At 38.6% G+C, this 18,326-nt stretch overlaps 1 protein-coding gene across 2 annotated transcripts in view; it reads right to left on the minus strand.

The window, feature by feature from the left end:
• Positions 1-9,482, minus strand: part of LOC307021176 (guanine nucleotide-binding protein subunit alpha-11) — a 46,835-nt gene extending 37,353 nt beyond the window's left edge. Inside the window, exon 1 of one of the 2 annotated variants that reach the window (XM_079653033.1) lies at positions 8,205-9,482. In XM_079653033.1, coding sequence (XP_079509159.1) covers positions 8,205-8,340 — 136 coding nt within the window. In that variant the 5' untranslated portion in view covers positions 8,341-9,482. The remainder of the gene's footprint in view (positions 1-8,204) is intronic. The other variant, XM_079653032.1, reaches the window with a different exon arrangement.
• Between the last annotated feature and the right edge of the window lie 8,844 nt (positions 9,483-18,326).

Below are 18,326 nucleotides of genomic sequence, written 5' to 3' on the forward strand. Positions count from 1 at the left end.
TTGAATCAAAATGCTTTATGACTTGAAACAGCAGTACTTCCCACTGGAACAACTTTTTCCTTCAGTTTAAAATCCCTCAACTCAAAGCGATCCTACTTCAACTTCACTTCCTTCTTATGGGTCCAAGACTTAGTGTGGAACTTGCCAGTCGTTGATGTGTTACTATGTAAACAATACATTTCTTAGGTTTTGAGATCTATTGAATTTTCATATGCAAACACAGACAAGTCCTCAGAATGTGCTACAGCTTCAACCATTCAGCCTTTTAATAACTGTACTTGAACATAATACACTTTTGTCTTAGTGTCATAACCCTCTTCCATACGTCTGACATAAGTCAAGACATTTAGCGATAAGACGGATCATAGGTGAGTTTAATAACGAGCCTGACAGATGGTGACACAGAAGCACTTTTTCACAGGTCTGACTGCCACATAACTGCAGAAAGTCTGGGTGTGTCAACATCAGTTTGCTGAACCAGCGAGACAAGCAGTTCAGAACGACGAACACCTACATGTCCTGCCTTCGTACCACACTGTGAAACTACAGGGCACAGAAGCTCAGACATACAGTTTACCCCTGAGAGAAATGGTGGAGGTGCCTCTAAGGTGCAGGCATACTGACACAACAAGTTCTTCTTATATGTCAGCAGCTAATAACAATAGGACATTCAAAATGTGTTCAAGAAGAATATAAGGTAACACTTTATATTAAGGTACACTAGGGCTGCATGATATTGGAAAAAACTGATAGTGATATTTTTTTCTGATTGCGATATGAAAAAATACAGGAATTGAAGAAAATACCGTTTTTCCCCCGCAAACTATCCTTTCTTGAACTTTAGTGCTATAAAATTGGTTTTTTTTTAAAACTATATTTAACCGGAAGAAGGATTTTAGTCACGGACGTCTGGATCTTAAGTTATCAGAGCAACAAGCTGAGCGAGCTCGGTTAGCAGCGCCGAACTGGAGAAACACATGAAACTACTTTATTCAGTGTTTTTACCTTTTAATCACGGGGTCCGTTTGCTTTGGAGATTTGATTGTGATTGGTGGTTTTGCTGCATGTCACTCACTCAAGTACCCCTGACATGAGAGCCGTGCAAGTTTTCCTTTTGTAGCAAGCAGCAAAATAATTGTAACATGACGTGTTTGAGTTAATTTTAGAGATGTCCCGATCCGATCACGTGATCGGGGATCGGAGCCGATCACGTGATTTTCAAAAGATCGGAATCGGGAGGAAAAAAAATCGGGGATCGGGATTTTTTTTTTTTTTTTTTTTTTTTTTTTTTATAATACTTTTTTTTAAATTTTGTATTCAATGTTACAAAACAAAAATGACCATGTTCAAGTCTTAAAGTCATCCTGAGGCCTTAGTTTTTGGTTTCAAATTACACAACATCATGTATGTGTTGCTTCTTTGGGGCTTGTTTTCATAGACCTGCTTATTTCTCTCAAATCTGGCAACAGAGTGGGCAGGAAGCAGTGTCTAATTGTAGCAGTAAGCTAACGAGTACTGAAAGCTTTATTTAGTTTTGATCCAATGCTGCACAACTGAACTGATCCAATGCTGCTGTGAAAGAAAGAAGCTATATCCATGATGGATAGAATATCCAATTTAAATAAAAAAATAACCTTAAGGGACAACTTGAATGCTTTTTTTTTTTTTTTTCTCTAAATGCATTGCATAAAGATCGGATCGGGAAAAATCGGTATCGGCAAATTGTCAAAATCAAATGATTGGAATCGGATCGGGAGCAAAAAAAGGTGATCGGGACATCCCTAGTTAATTTGCCTACTTAATATCGCACATCCTAAAAAAAATGTTATCTATTATCGTCACGATATATCGGGCAGCCCTAAAAAGGTACACAAATTAATCATCAACTAGTTGTTAATTAACATGCATATTAGCAGTATATGGGCTCTTTATTAGTCATTATAAAACACTTATTAATGCCTTATTCTACAACTAATAAGCCATTAGTTGAGTTTTTCCTCAATAACCCTCTAATTGGTGCTTATTTATTGCAAGTAAGGAAGTTGTTGTACATGAGTTTTGGTCTCAACAGCTCTGCTCAATATGGGCCTAATAAGGCAGTAGTACCACAAGAATAGAAATTCTCCCATAATAACACTTAACAAATATGATCTATTCTTATGTAACAAGACATGAAACTATAAGTGTTAATTGTTTACAAATAACTCAACATTTTGTGTTTGAAAAGAATCCCACCAGACTCCTTTGCCCCTCCAACAGAGGGATGTCCTTTTCGTTATTTCAAGCGATAAAAACTCTCGATCTTGTCTCAAATGACGCCAAGACGCCCCCCTGGCGGAAACGCAGAGATAAACCAAAAATTCCACCCAAACTATATTTATAGTCATAAAAATGTTCAGGACAAGAAATTATTTAATTTTTCACCGTTCTAAAAAGAAGGATTTGTGGGTGTATTTCTTTTATTATTAGTCTACATAAATTGTTATCAATAAAACCTTTAGATATTTATTTGGAAGGGGAATTTAGGAACATGTTCTAGTTGGTATCCAGTTCTCGATTGCCAGTCTTCTCCTGGCTGGTAATAAACCAATAAGCATTTGGCTCAAATAACTGGCATTTAGTTGGCACACACACACACGCACACCACAGCGCCCGGTCAGTCTGCAAGCGAGCCTAGCAATCTGAGATTTCTGGGAAATACACTCACGTGGGTGAAAATTCGCATTATTAACCTTGGCTGGGAGTCAGTCCGCGTTGTTAGACACACAGGTGTAGGAGTGAGGATAAAGGGAGGCGTCTGCCAACTGCCTTCAGAGATGCTATTGTGCATATGAGGAAAGCTAGGGTACCACAGAGAAGCTCTACGATGTCCCATAATGCCACTGTGCATACACTTCTCTTTGGGTAATGTTATACTCTGTGTGTGGGTTGCTCACGTTGGCTTCCTGTATTTTTTTCTACCAAACTCCGCCATGCCTGCCGTTACCTTGGCAGCAGCTAACAAGGATCCAAATAAAGACGGCCAACAGGGCTTATCAGGAGAGACTTACTAAGAGAAACCATAATAGGCGTAGGTAGGCTCCATGCATGAGACATCCTTGGGTGTTGCCAAAAAACAAACACTCATTAACCCAGATACTGCAGACCTGTTTGAGCGGTGGGCACATTGACAGATTGTGTGTGTGCTCAGAGTGTGTGTGTGTGTGCTCAGAGTGTGTGTGTGTGTGTGCGCGTGTGTGTGTGTGTGTGCGTGTGTGTGTGTGTGTGTCAGCATCCGGACTCCCATTTCAATGATGAGTTCAGGTAAATATCCTGCGCTGCCCAGGGCTTCGGATCGTTCAGGTGTACAGAACGTGCTCCTGATGTCGTGGGTATGAATCTGGCTTAACTGAAAAGTAGATCAAAAAAGGTCAAACTATTGTGGTTCTGAGTTTTAAAAAACCTTTCATATTAAGGTTTTATAAAAATGTAATAATAGTGAGAATTTCTGTTGCTTCATGTAGGAAACAAATCAAATGTTCCTGAGCTGCCTTGGTTTGTAAAATATGTACACACCTCTGCAGAAGATGAAGAAATACATAGCATTTTTGCAGGAGCACAGGACTTGCAAGTTTTGTTTCAACCATATGGATGTCTAAACCTTCAGTCAACAGGGAACAGTCTCCAGTCTCTGTTTGCACAACGTCTCAATGTTCAACACGTACTTTTCTTTTTAACACTTGCTTTTTTCTCAATAAAATAAGATACCTTTGTATTCTTATGACATACTTTTATGTTATTACATTATCCTGAATTATTAAAAAAGAACCCTTATTGCTTGGGAGGGGGTTATGGAAACAGTTTGAAAAAATGTATCTGAAAAGCAGACATTTTAAAATTATAAAACAAGGATTTTTTTTAACGAAACTGCTAAAATTGAAGATGGGGGAAACAGAACATTTCTAATGGCTGTAAAACCCTTGATAATAAACAATAACTCATCAAATCCCCTGTTCACTTAAGAGTGCATTTGCCAATTTCCGAACAGTCATTACCACGTTTATAAAAAAGGTCATTTTTCCTGAGGACAGCTCACAAACTGCTGTTGTTACTGCAGGCTCCCTGAGCTCCAGCTGTACACATTTAATTACTTGTGACTTTCATTAGACAGAGCAGAAGGAAGAGCACTGCTCAGACCTTTTCTGCACGTCTACCATGCACTAGTAGCTAACCAAACGACCGAGGAAAGCCATCTTACTGCCGATAAACAGCTGGAATCAATGTCTGCGCTTTAAACATCCAACTGAACAGGGAATGCCTTTTTAGGTTGCAAGTATTCCAAAGTAGGGATGGGTCACGATTTTTTTAAACAGTGAAATTCTCCAATAGATTGTAAGACTATCTTGTCATAAAGTGAAATAATTGTCCTTGTTTTTATAGTGGCAGACAAGAACCTTTCAACCAGGTGCCAGCCAACCGTGTGTGGCACGTACAGATCGGCCCACACTTCATTCAAACGAGACAGAAAAAAAGAAAGGAAATGAGTGACCAAAACTCTCTTGGGAAGTCTTAACACCAATCCAACAATCTAATCTAAAGTATCCCTCCATCAACATAGTCAAATGTGTCAGCTATATAAACAGTGCTCCTCAGGAAAGATCCAATAGTTCCTAGTAATAATCAAATATTATTTTTGCTTGAAAGGCCTATTCCTATTTCACACTATGATCATTCAAAGGTCCCCTATTATACTGTTTTTCATCAATATATTATAGCTCTCAGATATATACAAAACATGTCTCTGAAGTGTTTGGCTCCAAACACCAAACAGATCATTACAGCATTACCCATAATCCCCTCTGTTTCAGCCCTGTTTCCAAAGTGCTGATTCTCTGTCTGTTACTTTAGATGAAAATAAGGAGGGGGGGGGGGGGGGACGTTACCTTGGTTGCTGATTGGCTAATGGTTACACAAGCCAAACAATTTTTATGACATCATAAAATGGCCAAAATCTGATCAGCTCATTTTCAGACAGGTTTTTATAGAAATGGATCAGGACAAAAAGAGAGAGAATCTTTGTTCCTGAAACTTTCAGTCTCTTTTCACAGAGGGGACACATGTTGATGGATAAAAGACATCAACAAGTGGATTTTGCATAATAGGTGACCTTTAATTAAAATTACCAGAACTTTCTTTGGGTTTTACTCTGATAATTTTTCAAGAAGTCAACATTGACTTTAAGAAGTCACCATCCACTGTAGGGAACAGACTGAAGACCTGATATGGAGACAAAAAAAGAATAAAAAGCTACACTATGTGTCTATAAAAAGAATCAAAGAGGTCCATAATAGGATCCAAATGAAGTGAGACAACCAGAGTGCCCTATAACTCAGACTGTAGCTACATACACGCCGAGATCCTTTCCACATAACCTTAAGTAGTGACAGCAGACTTCCAACCTCAAGCTTCTAACAACTGCTGCAGTTTGTGATTTAGCTTTTTCAATCAAATATGTTTTAGTTACCCCTAAAAACATGTCCTCCAAATCTCTAACACTGAGTCCCTATCCCAGTAGCTCATCTGTGAGAAGGAAAATGAGGACATAAACAATACGTCTCTTCACCAACAATACTTTTTTTATTTCTAATGAATGAGTTGCAATATGTTGGGCAAATGAATAATCAAAAGCCTTTTGTGCGTTTCCACCAGGAACTTCCTTCAATATGTTTGAAAAGCTTTAATATCACGTAGCATTCACGGGGATGTCATTTAACAACAAATTCCAGTAGCTTGACATTTCTTATTTTATATTAGTTACATAGCTTAGCTTTATCTGGTCCACTAACTGACGATGACTTACTGAGAATTTGGTGACAGAAACTGGTATTAGCTACATTTATAACCCATTCTGACTCGTTCACCAGTCAAATATGATTAGTATCTAGTCCAACCAATAGAAATGGCATCAGATTTTGTACATTTTCAAATATCAATATAGGCCTAAACAGTCAACTATTGGTCAGGCTGAAGAAGTATGAAACCATCCCAAATATCAAAAGGCCCCTTTAACCCTTCACACTCAGGATTTGTTAAACTTTAGTTCCCCCTTAGCCCTGTATGTCTGTGTGGATAATTAGCCTTACATTTTGAAACCTACAATCAAAGTTACAGCCAACAGTTTGGTGACACACATTTAAAAAGGCTAGATAAAAAATATTGTGCTTTAGTTAACAACTTAATCAAATGTCATCGGCTATAAAGACATGAATGGTGAATGGATTTAATTGTTGTAATTAATCGGAAACTCGATATAATTGACATTTCAATGCACAATAGTCACCTATTGTGCATTGAAATGTCAATTCTGAAACGATATATCGTGCAGCCTTATCAAGAACAGTTATTTCTTATGAGCTGTGAAGTGCTGTTGCCTTTATGAGTGAGAGCACCTTAAAACTAGAAAGTGTGAGTTCAGTCACTTGCGACAACAAACCACAGAGACACTGAATCTTTCCTAGTTCAAGTGAAGGTTAGTTACGCTAAACTTTGGATTAACAGTAGTGTGGAAAATACAAAATAACAGCTTTCTCCATTAATAAAACATAACATAGAAACGCACAATGCCACAGCTACTGTCATTAAGGATAGAAATGAGCAGCATATTCTCAGGAGGAAGGTTAATTCCCAGAGTGGGCCACCTCAGAGAAGCCTTTTCTAGACCAGACACCAGGAGAGTGCAGTCTCTCTTGTAACAGTCTTAATTAAAAACCAACTCTTTTTTTTTATTATTTAAGCCATGTTTTACAGGCAGATAAAACTACGCTTATGAGGAAGATCACTACAGGAATATGAGGGAACTGTTGACAGCTGGATGTAAGAAGGTTTACTCAGAAAAAAACCCTCTTGATAATATGTTGTTGAGAATAAGTAAAACGCAGACTTAAAACCATTTAACAGAGGATGGATAACCTTATTGATTTCTGTGACTTTAAATGGAAGAGTTGTATGATGATTTACAGCATGAGGCTTCAACAAAAAAAAAACCTTTGTAACGCAGTAGTGTCGTTTGTTCCCCTGTGACTGGAAGCAAAATCAAATCATAGCCAAAACAACGCCTGAACAAAAACACAAGAGACAAGCATGAAGGCAAACGTACAAAAATCCACAGAGCTACATGCAGGTAAATAGTCACCAGGAAGTGAAGACATTTCCCTGCCTCAGTAAGTGGCGTTAACTTGTCTTCCTTATTAGCTTTTCATTAACCAGGCAGTCAAAGAGCTTTTACTAAAGCTTTAGAGGTATACAAAAAGGAAGAGGACTGCAACACAAGCTCCAACACAACCAATAGCTAGGGAAATGTTTCCAAACGTTTCCCGTGTGTTTTCCTTCTTAGACCGAGATGGTAGTTTTATAGAAACAAAATTCTGTTAGTGACTTTCATGTGATAAGAAAAAGGAGATGTATAGTGGACCAACAATGACACAATTTGTTGACCAATTAGTTAAATGAACAGATCTGTCACACAGAGTTTCTCCATCAATAATTATGCAAAAGCAGCACTTAAAATCTTGTGTTTACCAGAGATTTGCTCGTGTTCCTGGAAGTAAGTTATTCAGCATGAAAAAAGCATTTAAACGGACCAAACTCAATAAGTCTTAGTGTGTGAAAGTGTGAGTATATATGGAAAACATTTAGAAAATCAAATATCTCAATATTTTGATAACATCACTTAATTAAGGTTGACTATTAACACACTGAGATTTGAATCAATTATCATCATTAATGTGGATATGTATTACTGACTAAGTGTGTAAAGGAAAGTGATAGCCCAGATAGAAACTGTCAAGAAATTGAAACACCTTATTGTAATCTATTTTTTAAACCAAGAAAAAAAAAGAATACTTGTGCTATAATGCAATTACTCAAATCTATCTAATGTATTTCTATATATGATTCCAGGTTGAATAGCTTCTCTTCCACGACAAGCTACTAGACCGGAAACGCATTTGAATCTCGATTTGCATATCACATCACACACAAATCCTGTGGTGACTACAGTAATCTGGTTTGTACAGGGTGGGTGCACAGTTTTACATGCAAAACCTTTACAATGCAATTCAAATCAATAGCTCAGGTATGATCTGCTGTGTGTGTGTGTGTGTGTGTGTTAGTATAAAAGAGGTAGAGATGGAGTGTGTGAAACCCTTTAAATCATGCAGGCTTACCCAACAGAAGCAGCTTCAGCTCCCTCCTCGCATCCCTCTTGTCTCGCCGGAGTTGTTTCTCGATCTCAGCGTTGATTCTTTTGGACTCCTTCGCCTCTTCACTCAGGCAACAAGCCATCATGGAGTCTAAAGTCATCACCGCATGAGCTGAAAAGCCCGTCTGACAAGGGGCGCCGGGTTACACCTCACAGCAAATATTAAAAATATGTCCGACACTCAAGTATTATCCAAAACGCTGATAATGGAGCTTGCTGCAGAATCCGGCCTTCCTTTCTTCAGGGTAAAAACTGCTGTCAAGTGTCAAAATATTTTGACAGCTTAGTCAAAGTCTCGTGCCAATCCTCAGGTTACAGGAGCTGACAGCTGATCACAGAAAAATTTGCAATGCAACATGTCTGCAAACATATCAGATGACTACAGGTGTGAAAAATACTTGATGCACTTTCCCAAAAAAACAAACAGCTGGATTTAGTTTGGGAAAGTAGCTCGTAAGCTAAGGACCAAGCTAACAAGTTGATTAATTTTCAACGTACAAATACTTGTATAATCCTTAGCCAGCCAATCTAACACTCATCCAAAATATATAAGCAGTATTTTATTTCAAAACTACAGACTTCGGTCCCAGAGACAGTGGGACACTACAGGCTGCCACATTTGTACAATCCCTCCGCTGGTCGCCCGGCCGAGTAGAAGGCTAGCCGCCCCGAAACCATCACTGTACGCCCGCGTAGCGACAATGAGCGCACCGTAAAACTGTCCATCTACGGAACACACATAAACTATATCCCTGTTGTCTCTAGCACTCGACGATTGATAGCTATTGTGTCAATCCAGCTGAAGAACAATGCTTTAGTATCACGTTCAGAGCAGTTATCCTGTTGCACCCAGTGACCAGTGGAAGCTAAATGGGCAGGCTAATTGTTAGCTAGCTAGGTTAGCTTAGCTAGCCATCCCTGGAATTGCAGCCAACTGGCGAAAACCCAGAAAGCTCAGCCTGACAGAAGACCTTCATGTATCAAGATAGGGAAAAATGTCGCCTTCAAAATGCCCCAACACTGACAGTCAGATGTTCCCTTGTAGTCCGTACATTTTTTTTTTATCGCTCCTGGTATTTTTTTTTCTCCTGGTGGTGCTGATTGCTCTTCGTCTCCCACTCCTCAGCCCCGGTGTGGTGTAGTTGCCTGCTGCTGACGTCGCTTGGGATATAAGTGATTGACAAGGGCGAGAGCCAATGAGAACAGCGTGTGTTGGCGTTTAAGGTGGGACTTTGCCGCATGGTTAACTTCCCAAGTTTGCTTGAGAGGAAGTCTTCCTTTCGGAGGCGTGTCGGCGAAAGCAACTGACATTAGGCTGCACGGGCAACGCCCATCTGTCAGACATCCAGGGGAGAGGGGGCACAGCAGTTTATTCATGGGAAACATCCACATTCACAAGAAGAAATGCACTGACTCAGAAACACATTTGATCCATAAAGAACTGCTCACATTTCTGCACAGCCCTCATCTTAAAAATATAATAGTCGATAGATACTTTATTGATCCAAACTGGGAAATTGTTTTGTTACAGCAGCAGTGTGTTACATTTAAAAGGTGGGATAAAGAATAACCGTAATACAATAAACAAACATAAACAGCCAATATAACCACATATACAGTAGAAAATACATATTTCACAAATAATATAAAATATTCTGGATTAATTAAAATGTTCTATAAATACAAAATATTGCAGCAACATAAATATAGACGTACAGAAAAAGAAATATACTGCAGTTTGGCATATACATATCCATTGTGATAAGTTTTTCTTTTTTGTTTTGTTTGTTTTGTATATTCATATTTGGCGTAAATACTTGTTTTTATTCTCTTTAATTTAAAGTGGACCTATTATGCTATATTGGAAACATATATTGTAGGGCCATATACAAAAATTTCCGTGAAGTTTTTTGCTAAAAATACCAAACAAATCACCCATTGTAGCCATGCCTCATACTGCTCAAACCCCTCGTTTGCAGCCCTGTTAGAGAAACGCGGATTTTGGGTCCTTAGCTTGAAAATCAAAAAAAGAGGAGGCAGAGATTGATCAGAATTCTACCGGAAATAAAGTTAAATTCTGCTGTGATAAAACGCCATCCTGCTCTAAACCATATCAAGGATTATTTATTGAAACAGTATGGAGCTCAAATGCTTTTTCTCTTGCGGGTTTACCAGGGGCGTTTCCTGGACCTGGAAACATTCGGGGCTTAGCCCACAGTTCATTAAAGGTACCGGGCGCTACAGTGGAAATTTCTACTGCAACACTCCCCACACGCACATACACAGTACAACTGCGACTGTTACAATGAAGGCTCGATAATCAGCTCACGGCATATGGGTGTAAGCAGGGGTAAAGTACTATTTTTTAGAAGTGGGGGGCGGACCTAACCTCCTCTTGGGGTTCCTCACCTCCTCTAGGGGGGTCCTCACCGAAGATTTTAAAGTTAAAAGCATCAATCTGGTGCACTTTGAGAGCAAAATTAAGAGATATGGATACATATTTCAACATCCATATGAAACAGAACTGTAAACAGATTTTCTTTTTCTTTATGGATATTTTTTAAATCACTCCCCTGTGACTGTGTAATGTAAGGTAGCTTCTACCTGTCGAACACTGACAGTAAATCAACATTTTCCAGAGAGCTTCTTTGAAATCACCAGGTAACGCTAAAAAAAAATTACATTTATATTGTATGACAAAGTGTTAATTTAATATCTCTGGCTATAGCTATAGCTACTTGCTAACGGTTTAGCTTACCCGCGCGATTCAAAGTAACGTCAACAACATAGCTGTAATTTATGCTTTGCTTACATGTTCGCATAACTTGGAAGTTTACTGACATTTACATACCTTGTTTACCTGGCGCAAGTGGTGGCTCTGGGGTTGTTGTGTGAGCCACCACTTGGGTGGCGCCGAATGCTGGGCATTTAACATGCATTTAAACAGTCCTTCAGCGCCACTCGATGACGTAGTATACTTGAAATAGTGGCTCTGCAGCAGGTTTACTCGACATTGAGAAACGGCCCGACGGACAGTTTAAACATTGTCATAGTATAGGTACCTATCTGCCAATAAGACACGTTTATTTCCATGCAACTCTCTGGTGATTGGTCTGGTATCTTGCCTCTGTTGCATTCAGTGAACACGGGAAATAACAATCCTGCTGTCCTCTCTATGTCATAATGAGGTTCAGGTAAAGCACGGTTAATGTATTATATTATTGAGGGAGAATTACCTGGGGCTATGCCCCGGATGCCCAGGCCAGGCGACGCGCCTGGGGTTTACCACAAGGTGAGTTCCTTTTTTTATTTCCTGCTTTTTAAACACATGTGCTCTCCAGTACAGGTTAGCTCTGAGTATTAGCGAGGCTTGCTAATGTAAACAAAGACGAGATTACGTCCAAAATACGTCAGGCATTGTTTCTGATAGCAACTTTCTGTGGGTCCGGCTGATTTGACGTCATATCGGCAGCAAATCTGTATCCGCTCGTTGTACCCCCGTTTTTAGAGATTTGGGTACAGAGGAAGGGTTTTATTTTCTGACGCTGCGTGAGTTCCCCGACACACCGGGGACACATATTTATGTATAAAAGACATGCAAAAGTGCATTTTGCATGATAGGTCCCCTTTAATTGTATTTTAAAAATATTTTCTTTTTATAACTGTTACATTTTTGACCTTCTCTTACAACTTATTTCCTTATGTTCTTTATGTTTGCGCCACCTTACACCAAAGCAATTCCTTGTAGTGTGAAGGTACCGGTTGATTCTTGTTCTGATTCTGGAACCATGAAAAACCTTAAGATTAGGAAGTCAATTAAGGGACAAACATTAATACAGTGTTTTTACATTTGCGGCAACTTTTTTTCGTGTAAAGTTTCTATGGGTTATTATCAAAGTGCTGTATAAATTAAATGTATTATTTTTATTGAATAAAGACATGAGAAAAATAAATAAATGTGGGTAAACTGAAAAAAAAAAAAGACAAAAACATCAATTACAAAAAATATTTTAAAACAAACTTCTTTTTTTCCAGAGGTTCATAAGAACCTCTAAAGCATTTGCTTAGGGGTGTTTTCCCTATAGAACACTTGATCTATAGGGCAGATAGTATTTTGACCCCTAAGTACCACATGTATACAAAGTCTGGCCTGTTTTAAGAAGGAACTTAATGAATATGTCGAATGCAGGACTCTTTAAATATTCAAATCTTTGAGGACTGCACTATTATACCTGCAGTACTGAAGTCAATGCATTGCTCAGACTTTTGAATGAAAGGCCTTGTTGTCCTTGTTTTTATTTTCCTCTTCGTATAGACACCTTGGCCTTGTGTCTTTTAGATTTAATTTTGTGTGTCCTATTATAAAACATTATCTTTAATAAAGTGTTTGATCCTTACACTGTGAGCTTATCCTGACTGCTAGCCTACAGCTGTTGATCTCCACTGTCACCTTGGAGTTTCACAAGATTATTCAAGACATATTTAATCATCTGTCCGCAAACAGAGAACTGTACATTTACTGAAGCTAAAGGTGGGGTATGTCATTTATTTCAGAAACACTTTTTGTTATATTGGAATGCTCTTAACATCCCGATAGCAATGAATATCTCAAATGCCTTGACAATAAATACATTAAAAAAATTCATCTGTGGAAGTCGTAGCGCTGTAAAAAGCACGACCAATCATCTGAGCCGGCCCGGCTAAAATAACCTGCCTTTCTAGCGCAATCGAGCTGGTTTCTCCAAAATGACATACCCCACCTTAAAGGAGCCTACTATTCAGAAATACTTGTTCTTAACTTTAGAATTGACATGTTATGTATAATATGCTACTCAGGAGGTTTTTCAGATTGTCCAGTGCAGTGTGGAAGAAATGTTCTGACGCTTTCTTTGATCCCATTTCATTTGTATTGCCAGTGGAAGGACAGTCCATTGACCATTCTTACCACGGCAACTTAGTTTTCCTAAGATTAAAAGATGATGGTGTGGACTCAAGACAGATTTACATCTTACACAAAAATCTAAGTGACAATAAAACAGTATATCTGAATAAACTAGCAGAAAATGTAAATAATCAAGTAAATTATTAGTACTTTATTTCATTTATTGGGCTTCTATCAACCACTGCAGTAAAAATTTTATTTAGAAAGGTTTTATCTGTTGACAAAAGTAAGGACAAAATGCTTTCCACTGTTGTAACCCATGTTGCCATTCTGTATTGAAATCTTAAAGGCTGCCAGACAATACTGCAGAGTCAGGTGACATCTTGTGGACGTGAGATGCAGTTGCAAGAGGTGGGTTCAGTAAGACTTATTTAATTCAAAGTCCTCAAAAGTCCTGCTTAACCAAAGCTATACAAAGTATAATATCAACCTCTGAGATGAAGTGGAGTATAAATGCAAAGTGGTAGTGAAAAATTGATGAAATGAAGTACCTTTCATTTGTATGGTACTGCCGTAAATGTACTTAGGTACTTTCCACCACTGGACATAATGTTATCTAAAGAATTGTATTTAAAGAGGTCTCAAGCCTTATAAAGGATGGGAACAACTTAGTATTATGAACAATCAAATGGTATTTACTTCAGGTAGAAATACAACTATTTTTTAAATGGTTTATGGTGTTTGTAATTTAAAGGCATTCTAAACAAAATGTAAAACATTGTTTGGTTTTTCTTGCATCCTCAGAGCCTTATTTAACTCTTTTACTATGCAATATTTATTGTTAAATTAAAGTTTCATTTAAACACCTTTTATTGCAACCTTGCAAAATAATAGTAAATACAGTTTAATTGCATTCCCCTAAACTGCAATGCCTTAACATTTAGTTTAAAGGATTACTCTTGATGAGTGCGGCTGTGGCTCAGTGGATAGAGTGCTGGACTTCGAATCAGGGGGTACCAAGTTAGAGTCCCACTGCAGTCAGCATGTCGTTGTGTCCCTGGGAAAGACACTTCACCCCAAATTGCTCCTGTGGGGATTGTCCACAGTACTGAATGTGTATGTAAGTCGCTTTGGATAAAAGTGTCTAACAAATGACATGTAATGTAATGATGAACAACAGTTTGCAGAAGTGAATTAATCGTTAGAAGAGAGAACACATGAAGAGAGGGCGGTGCTCCATCACCTCCATCATCCCCGCGTTAATCATTGATCCTCGTCTGTTTCCCACAGCAGCCGGAGACGGGGACAAAGTCTCCTCTCGCCTGTGAGGATGTTTCAGCACATAGAAACACGCTTAGTATACAATGGTCCTTGTGCAGCAGCTTTCTCCTAATTGTATTAAATAATCTAAATCATTCTGGGTAATTCCCAATTTTCATATACAAGGAATTTGCTTGGGTGTATTGATGCCATGATAAAGCGCCAGTACAGTACATTTACCATTTACCGTTTAAAATAGGTTATACAACTTGCCAACTTGAATATATATAAAGTAAGGTATGTTTATATATCTTTAATAGATTATATTACAGTGTGTAGGCTGGTTTATTACAGTATACTGTATAACATGTGTTTGATATAAAAATGGGCAAAAAGCTGTGAAACATGGCTAACATCATTACATTCCCCTCATGGATATTAAAATATTGTGATTTATATTCTAAATATCACATCAAGATACTGCAAAGAATACGGCAAAAATAAAACACACACACACACACACACACACACACACACACACACACACACACACACACACACACACACACACACACACACACACACACACACACACACACACACACACACACACACACACACACACACACACACACACACACACACACACACACACACACACACACACACACACACACACACACACACACACACACACACACACACCTCTCCAGGCAGAGGTGGACTGGGGGTAAAAAGTGGCCCAGGGATTAATTGACAGACAGGCCCACTTAATGCGCGGCATGTATCGGCCGGCCGGTGACGAAAGTATGTTACTAAACAAAAAACCCTATGCATTACACGTGGTGGGTATTGTGATATCACTGATATGTGAAAGTGAAACTATCTGATAGATAGAACATGGGTAGCCTATCAAAACGGCCAGCCGGCCCAGCGCCAGCCAGCCCAGCGCCAGCAGCCCAGCGCCAGCCAGCCCAGCGCCAGCCAGCCCAGCGCCAGCCAGCCCATCGCCAGCCAGCCCAGCGCCAGCCAGCCCTGGCGCCATCTAGGCCAGGCTGGCTGGTTGTGTTAGGCAAGAAAAAAAAAAAAAAAATTATAATAATAAAAAAGAAATGTTTTTCTTTTTTTGCAAATCCGACCGGCCCTCCGGCCCACGCACAGCACCGGCCCACTGGGAAAACTTCCGGTATTCCCGATGGCCAGTCCCCCCCTGTCTCCAGGTCTTTCCCCTCCCTTGTTACCATGGCGATGCAGAGCTCAGGTGATCTCTACCCGAGAATGAACACCTGGACCGACCGGTTCTGCGGGCCAAGACAAAAGATTGACACCTTAATACCAGGCGAGGAGGAGGAGGGACGAAATACCTGCTGCGCTTCAACTTCAACTCTGCTCAGAAACACTCAGGGTGAAATACAACCTGCTGGAATCACTAACTCACAGAAAAACCTTTCATAGTGCTCAGTAATGAGTTTTTAGGTGTAATAGTGTATGTAGTATGTGTATTATGTGATGGGCACCTTATATATTTTTTAATCTAAATAATGTATTGTGGTTTTATATTTTAATAATGTATATTTTAACTTCAAATGTCAACGCTCAACTATAGAAACAAGGCTTTAAAATGAACTTTAGCTATAAACTCTCTCTTCTCTGTTTGGGAAATATCTTTAATTGCATTGTTCTTATCAAATTAAAATACATTAAATTAAAATGTACACAGACATTGTTGTCTGTGGGTATCCAACTGTATTACTTAATATTTTGTATCAGATGCAAAGGGAAAATGATAAAAAGTCAATTCAAATCGACCGGTAAAGTTTTGTAATGAAAACTAAGCACCCCCCAAAGAATAAAAATACACTTTTTTTTTGTAATAGTTAGTTGAAATCAAGTGGTGTACAGGTAATATTTCCCAACACATTAAGTCATATAAAGTAACTCTTCAGTGCTCGGAAGCTAAAACATGAAGCTCTCTGCAGCCGAAACTTTATCCGCATCGCATTCATTCTGCTGTCAAAACGAACCATGTTACAGAACAACCACTTCCGGTACGAGCTTTCAAAATAATGCTGTGGTTTGACCATGTGAAAAACTTTGGTGGGAAAGTATACATAAAACCAAAGTAGGTAAATTACAAAACGGAGTTAGACAGCATGAACAAAAACGTATATATGTAAAGTTATTTTAACTTTTTTTTACAGCTGTTTTAGGCCTCACAATTGTGTGCATTTAATAATACCACATTTAAAAATGCAATGCTTTTTACTTTTAATGTAAATAATATATATTAGGGTGGTCCTTAGTGCCATGTACATTTTCGAATTCATTTATGTTTTGCTCCAACCACCAGAATTCGTTATGATGGTCAAGAAAACTCCCCTGGTGCATTTTATTCAAATTCCAACAACATTTTCCCCTCCCTCATCAACCTTGAAGTTTAGCCTCATGTACGGTGGTCCTAAATACTGAAAGTGGGAAAGTCTAAGCTCCAACCCCCAGAATTCATTCTATTAGTTAAGGAAACTCTCCTGGTGAATTTGTTCCTCAGTCTGACAACATGTACCCCTCCCTCATCGACCAGGGCTGCTACACCAGCAGCCACGGTGCTGCAACTGAGGCTACACTTCAAGGTCGATGAGGGAAGGGTACATGTTGTCAGATAAACTGTCTGTGACTGGGATTTTCTTAGTCATTTTGTTTATGTTTTGGTTTCTTGATGTACGGCTCACAGTCCAAGCCCCTATGACTGAGCCACTGTCATCCTGATGTCAGAAATACATGAACGATTAAAGATAAAACCAGCCTCCTGGCTCATTCTGGCATATGTACAGTACTATTTGCTAGTTTGCAAAGTCCTTGTGAAATCAATGAATGAAAAAAAAGTGTTGTTGTGAGTATCATTTACTGGAGTTTTATGTCAGTGTCAAAACCTCAAAACTCATGAACCGGGAACTTAGCGAAACTTAGCTTTGGGCTATTATATCAAGTTTCCTGTCAACACACGCAACAGTCTGGCCTGTTCCTACAGCTTTGTGTATTCTGTCATATCCGTTTACGTCCCGCAGACGTCAGGCAAGACTCGTGAGCAGCTTGTTGACTTTGGAACAATATACATGAGGAGTGGTCAATATCAACATTGAATCACACTGCAGGTGGAAAAATATACTGCAGCACTTCTCTGTGTGGACACGACTACTTAAGCATGAATAATATTTGGTTACAAGCGGAAGTCAATCTTTTAAAATGACATTTATGTAAAAGTAATGAAGCATTTAACACAAAATGTACTTAAAGAAATCAAAAGTGTTTACTCCTCATTGCAGACAATTGCGAGATGTAATAATTATGCATTCTACTAGTTTATTACTAGTTAGGCACTGTTTACATTTGAAGCCTAAGTGGTGTGGCTCATTTTTGTATAAAGTATTGGTTTGTTATAAATGAAATCCTCATATACAAATTGATCATATGAATTGCATGTAAAATCTTTTATGAATTCTCATCGTCAGAATATTTTATTTATCTAGTGAGAATTGGGTTTGGTGACAGTTTAAGATAAAAATAAAAATAATAATAAAAGTAAGAATGTCGAATAAAAGGATACAATATATATATGTCCTTATTACTTATATAAATATAGGAAATTCATCAAGTACACATAAAAAAAGGGTTTTATATAAACATAAGGGAAAATAAAATTTCCAAAAAAGATCATTTAAAATAGATCAAGTAAAATATGAATACAAAATAACATGTTTAAGTTAAATTGTGCACTGTACTACAAAATGAAACATGTATAATTATGCATAATAAGCTACAACCTCATGCTCTTATTTTACACGCACACTCCTCTTACTTCCGGCGCTGCTACGGTGGTTTGCCGCTCTCTTGCCGCGTCGCCGCCAAGAGCGCATTCCTGCCGCAGAGCGTTTCCAGCGGAGCACG

The sequence above is a fragment of the Notothenia rossii genome (assembly GCF_949606895.1).
Source record: "Notothenia rossii genome assembly, chromosome: 1".
In the NCBI taxonomy this organism is placed as follows: domain Eukaryota; kingdom Metazoa; phylum Chordata; class Actinopteri; order Perciformes; family Nototheniidae; genus Notothenia; species Notothenia rossii.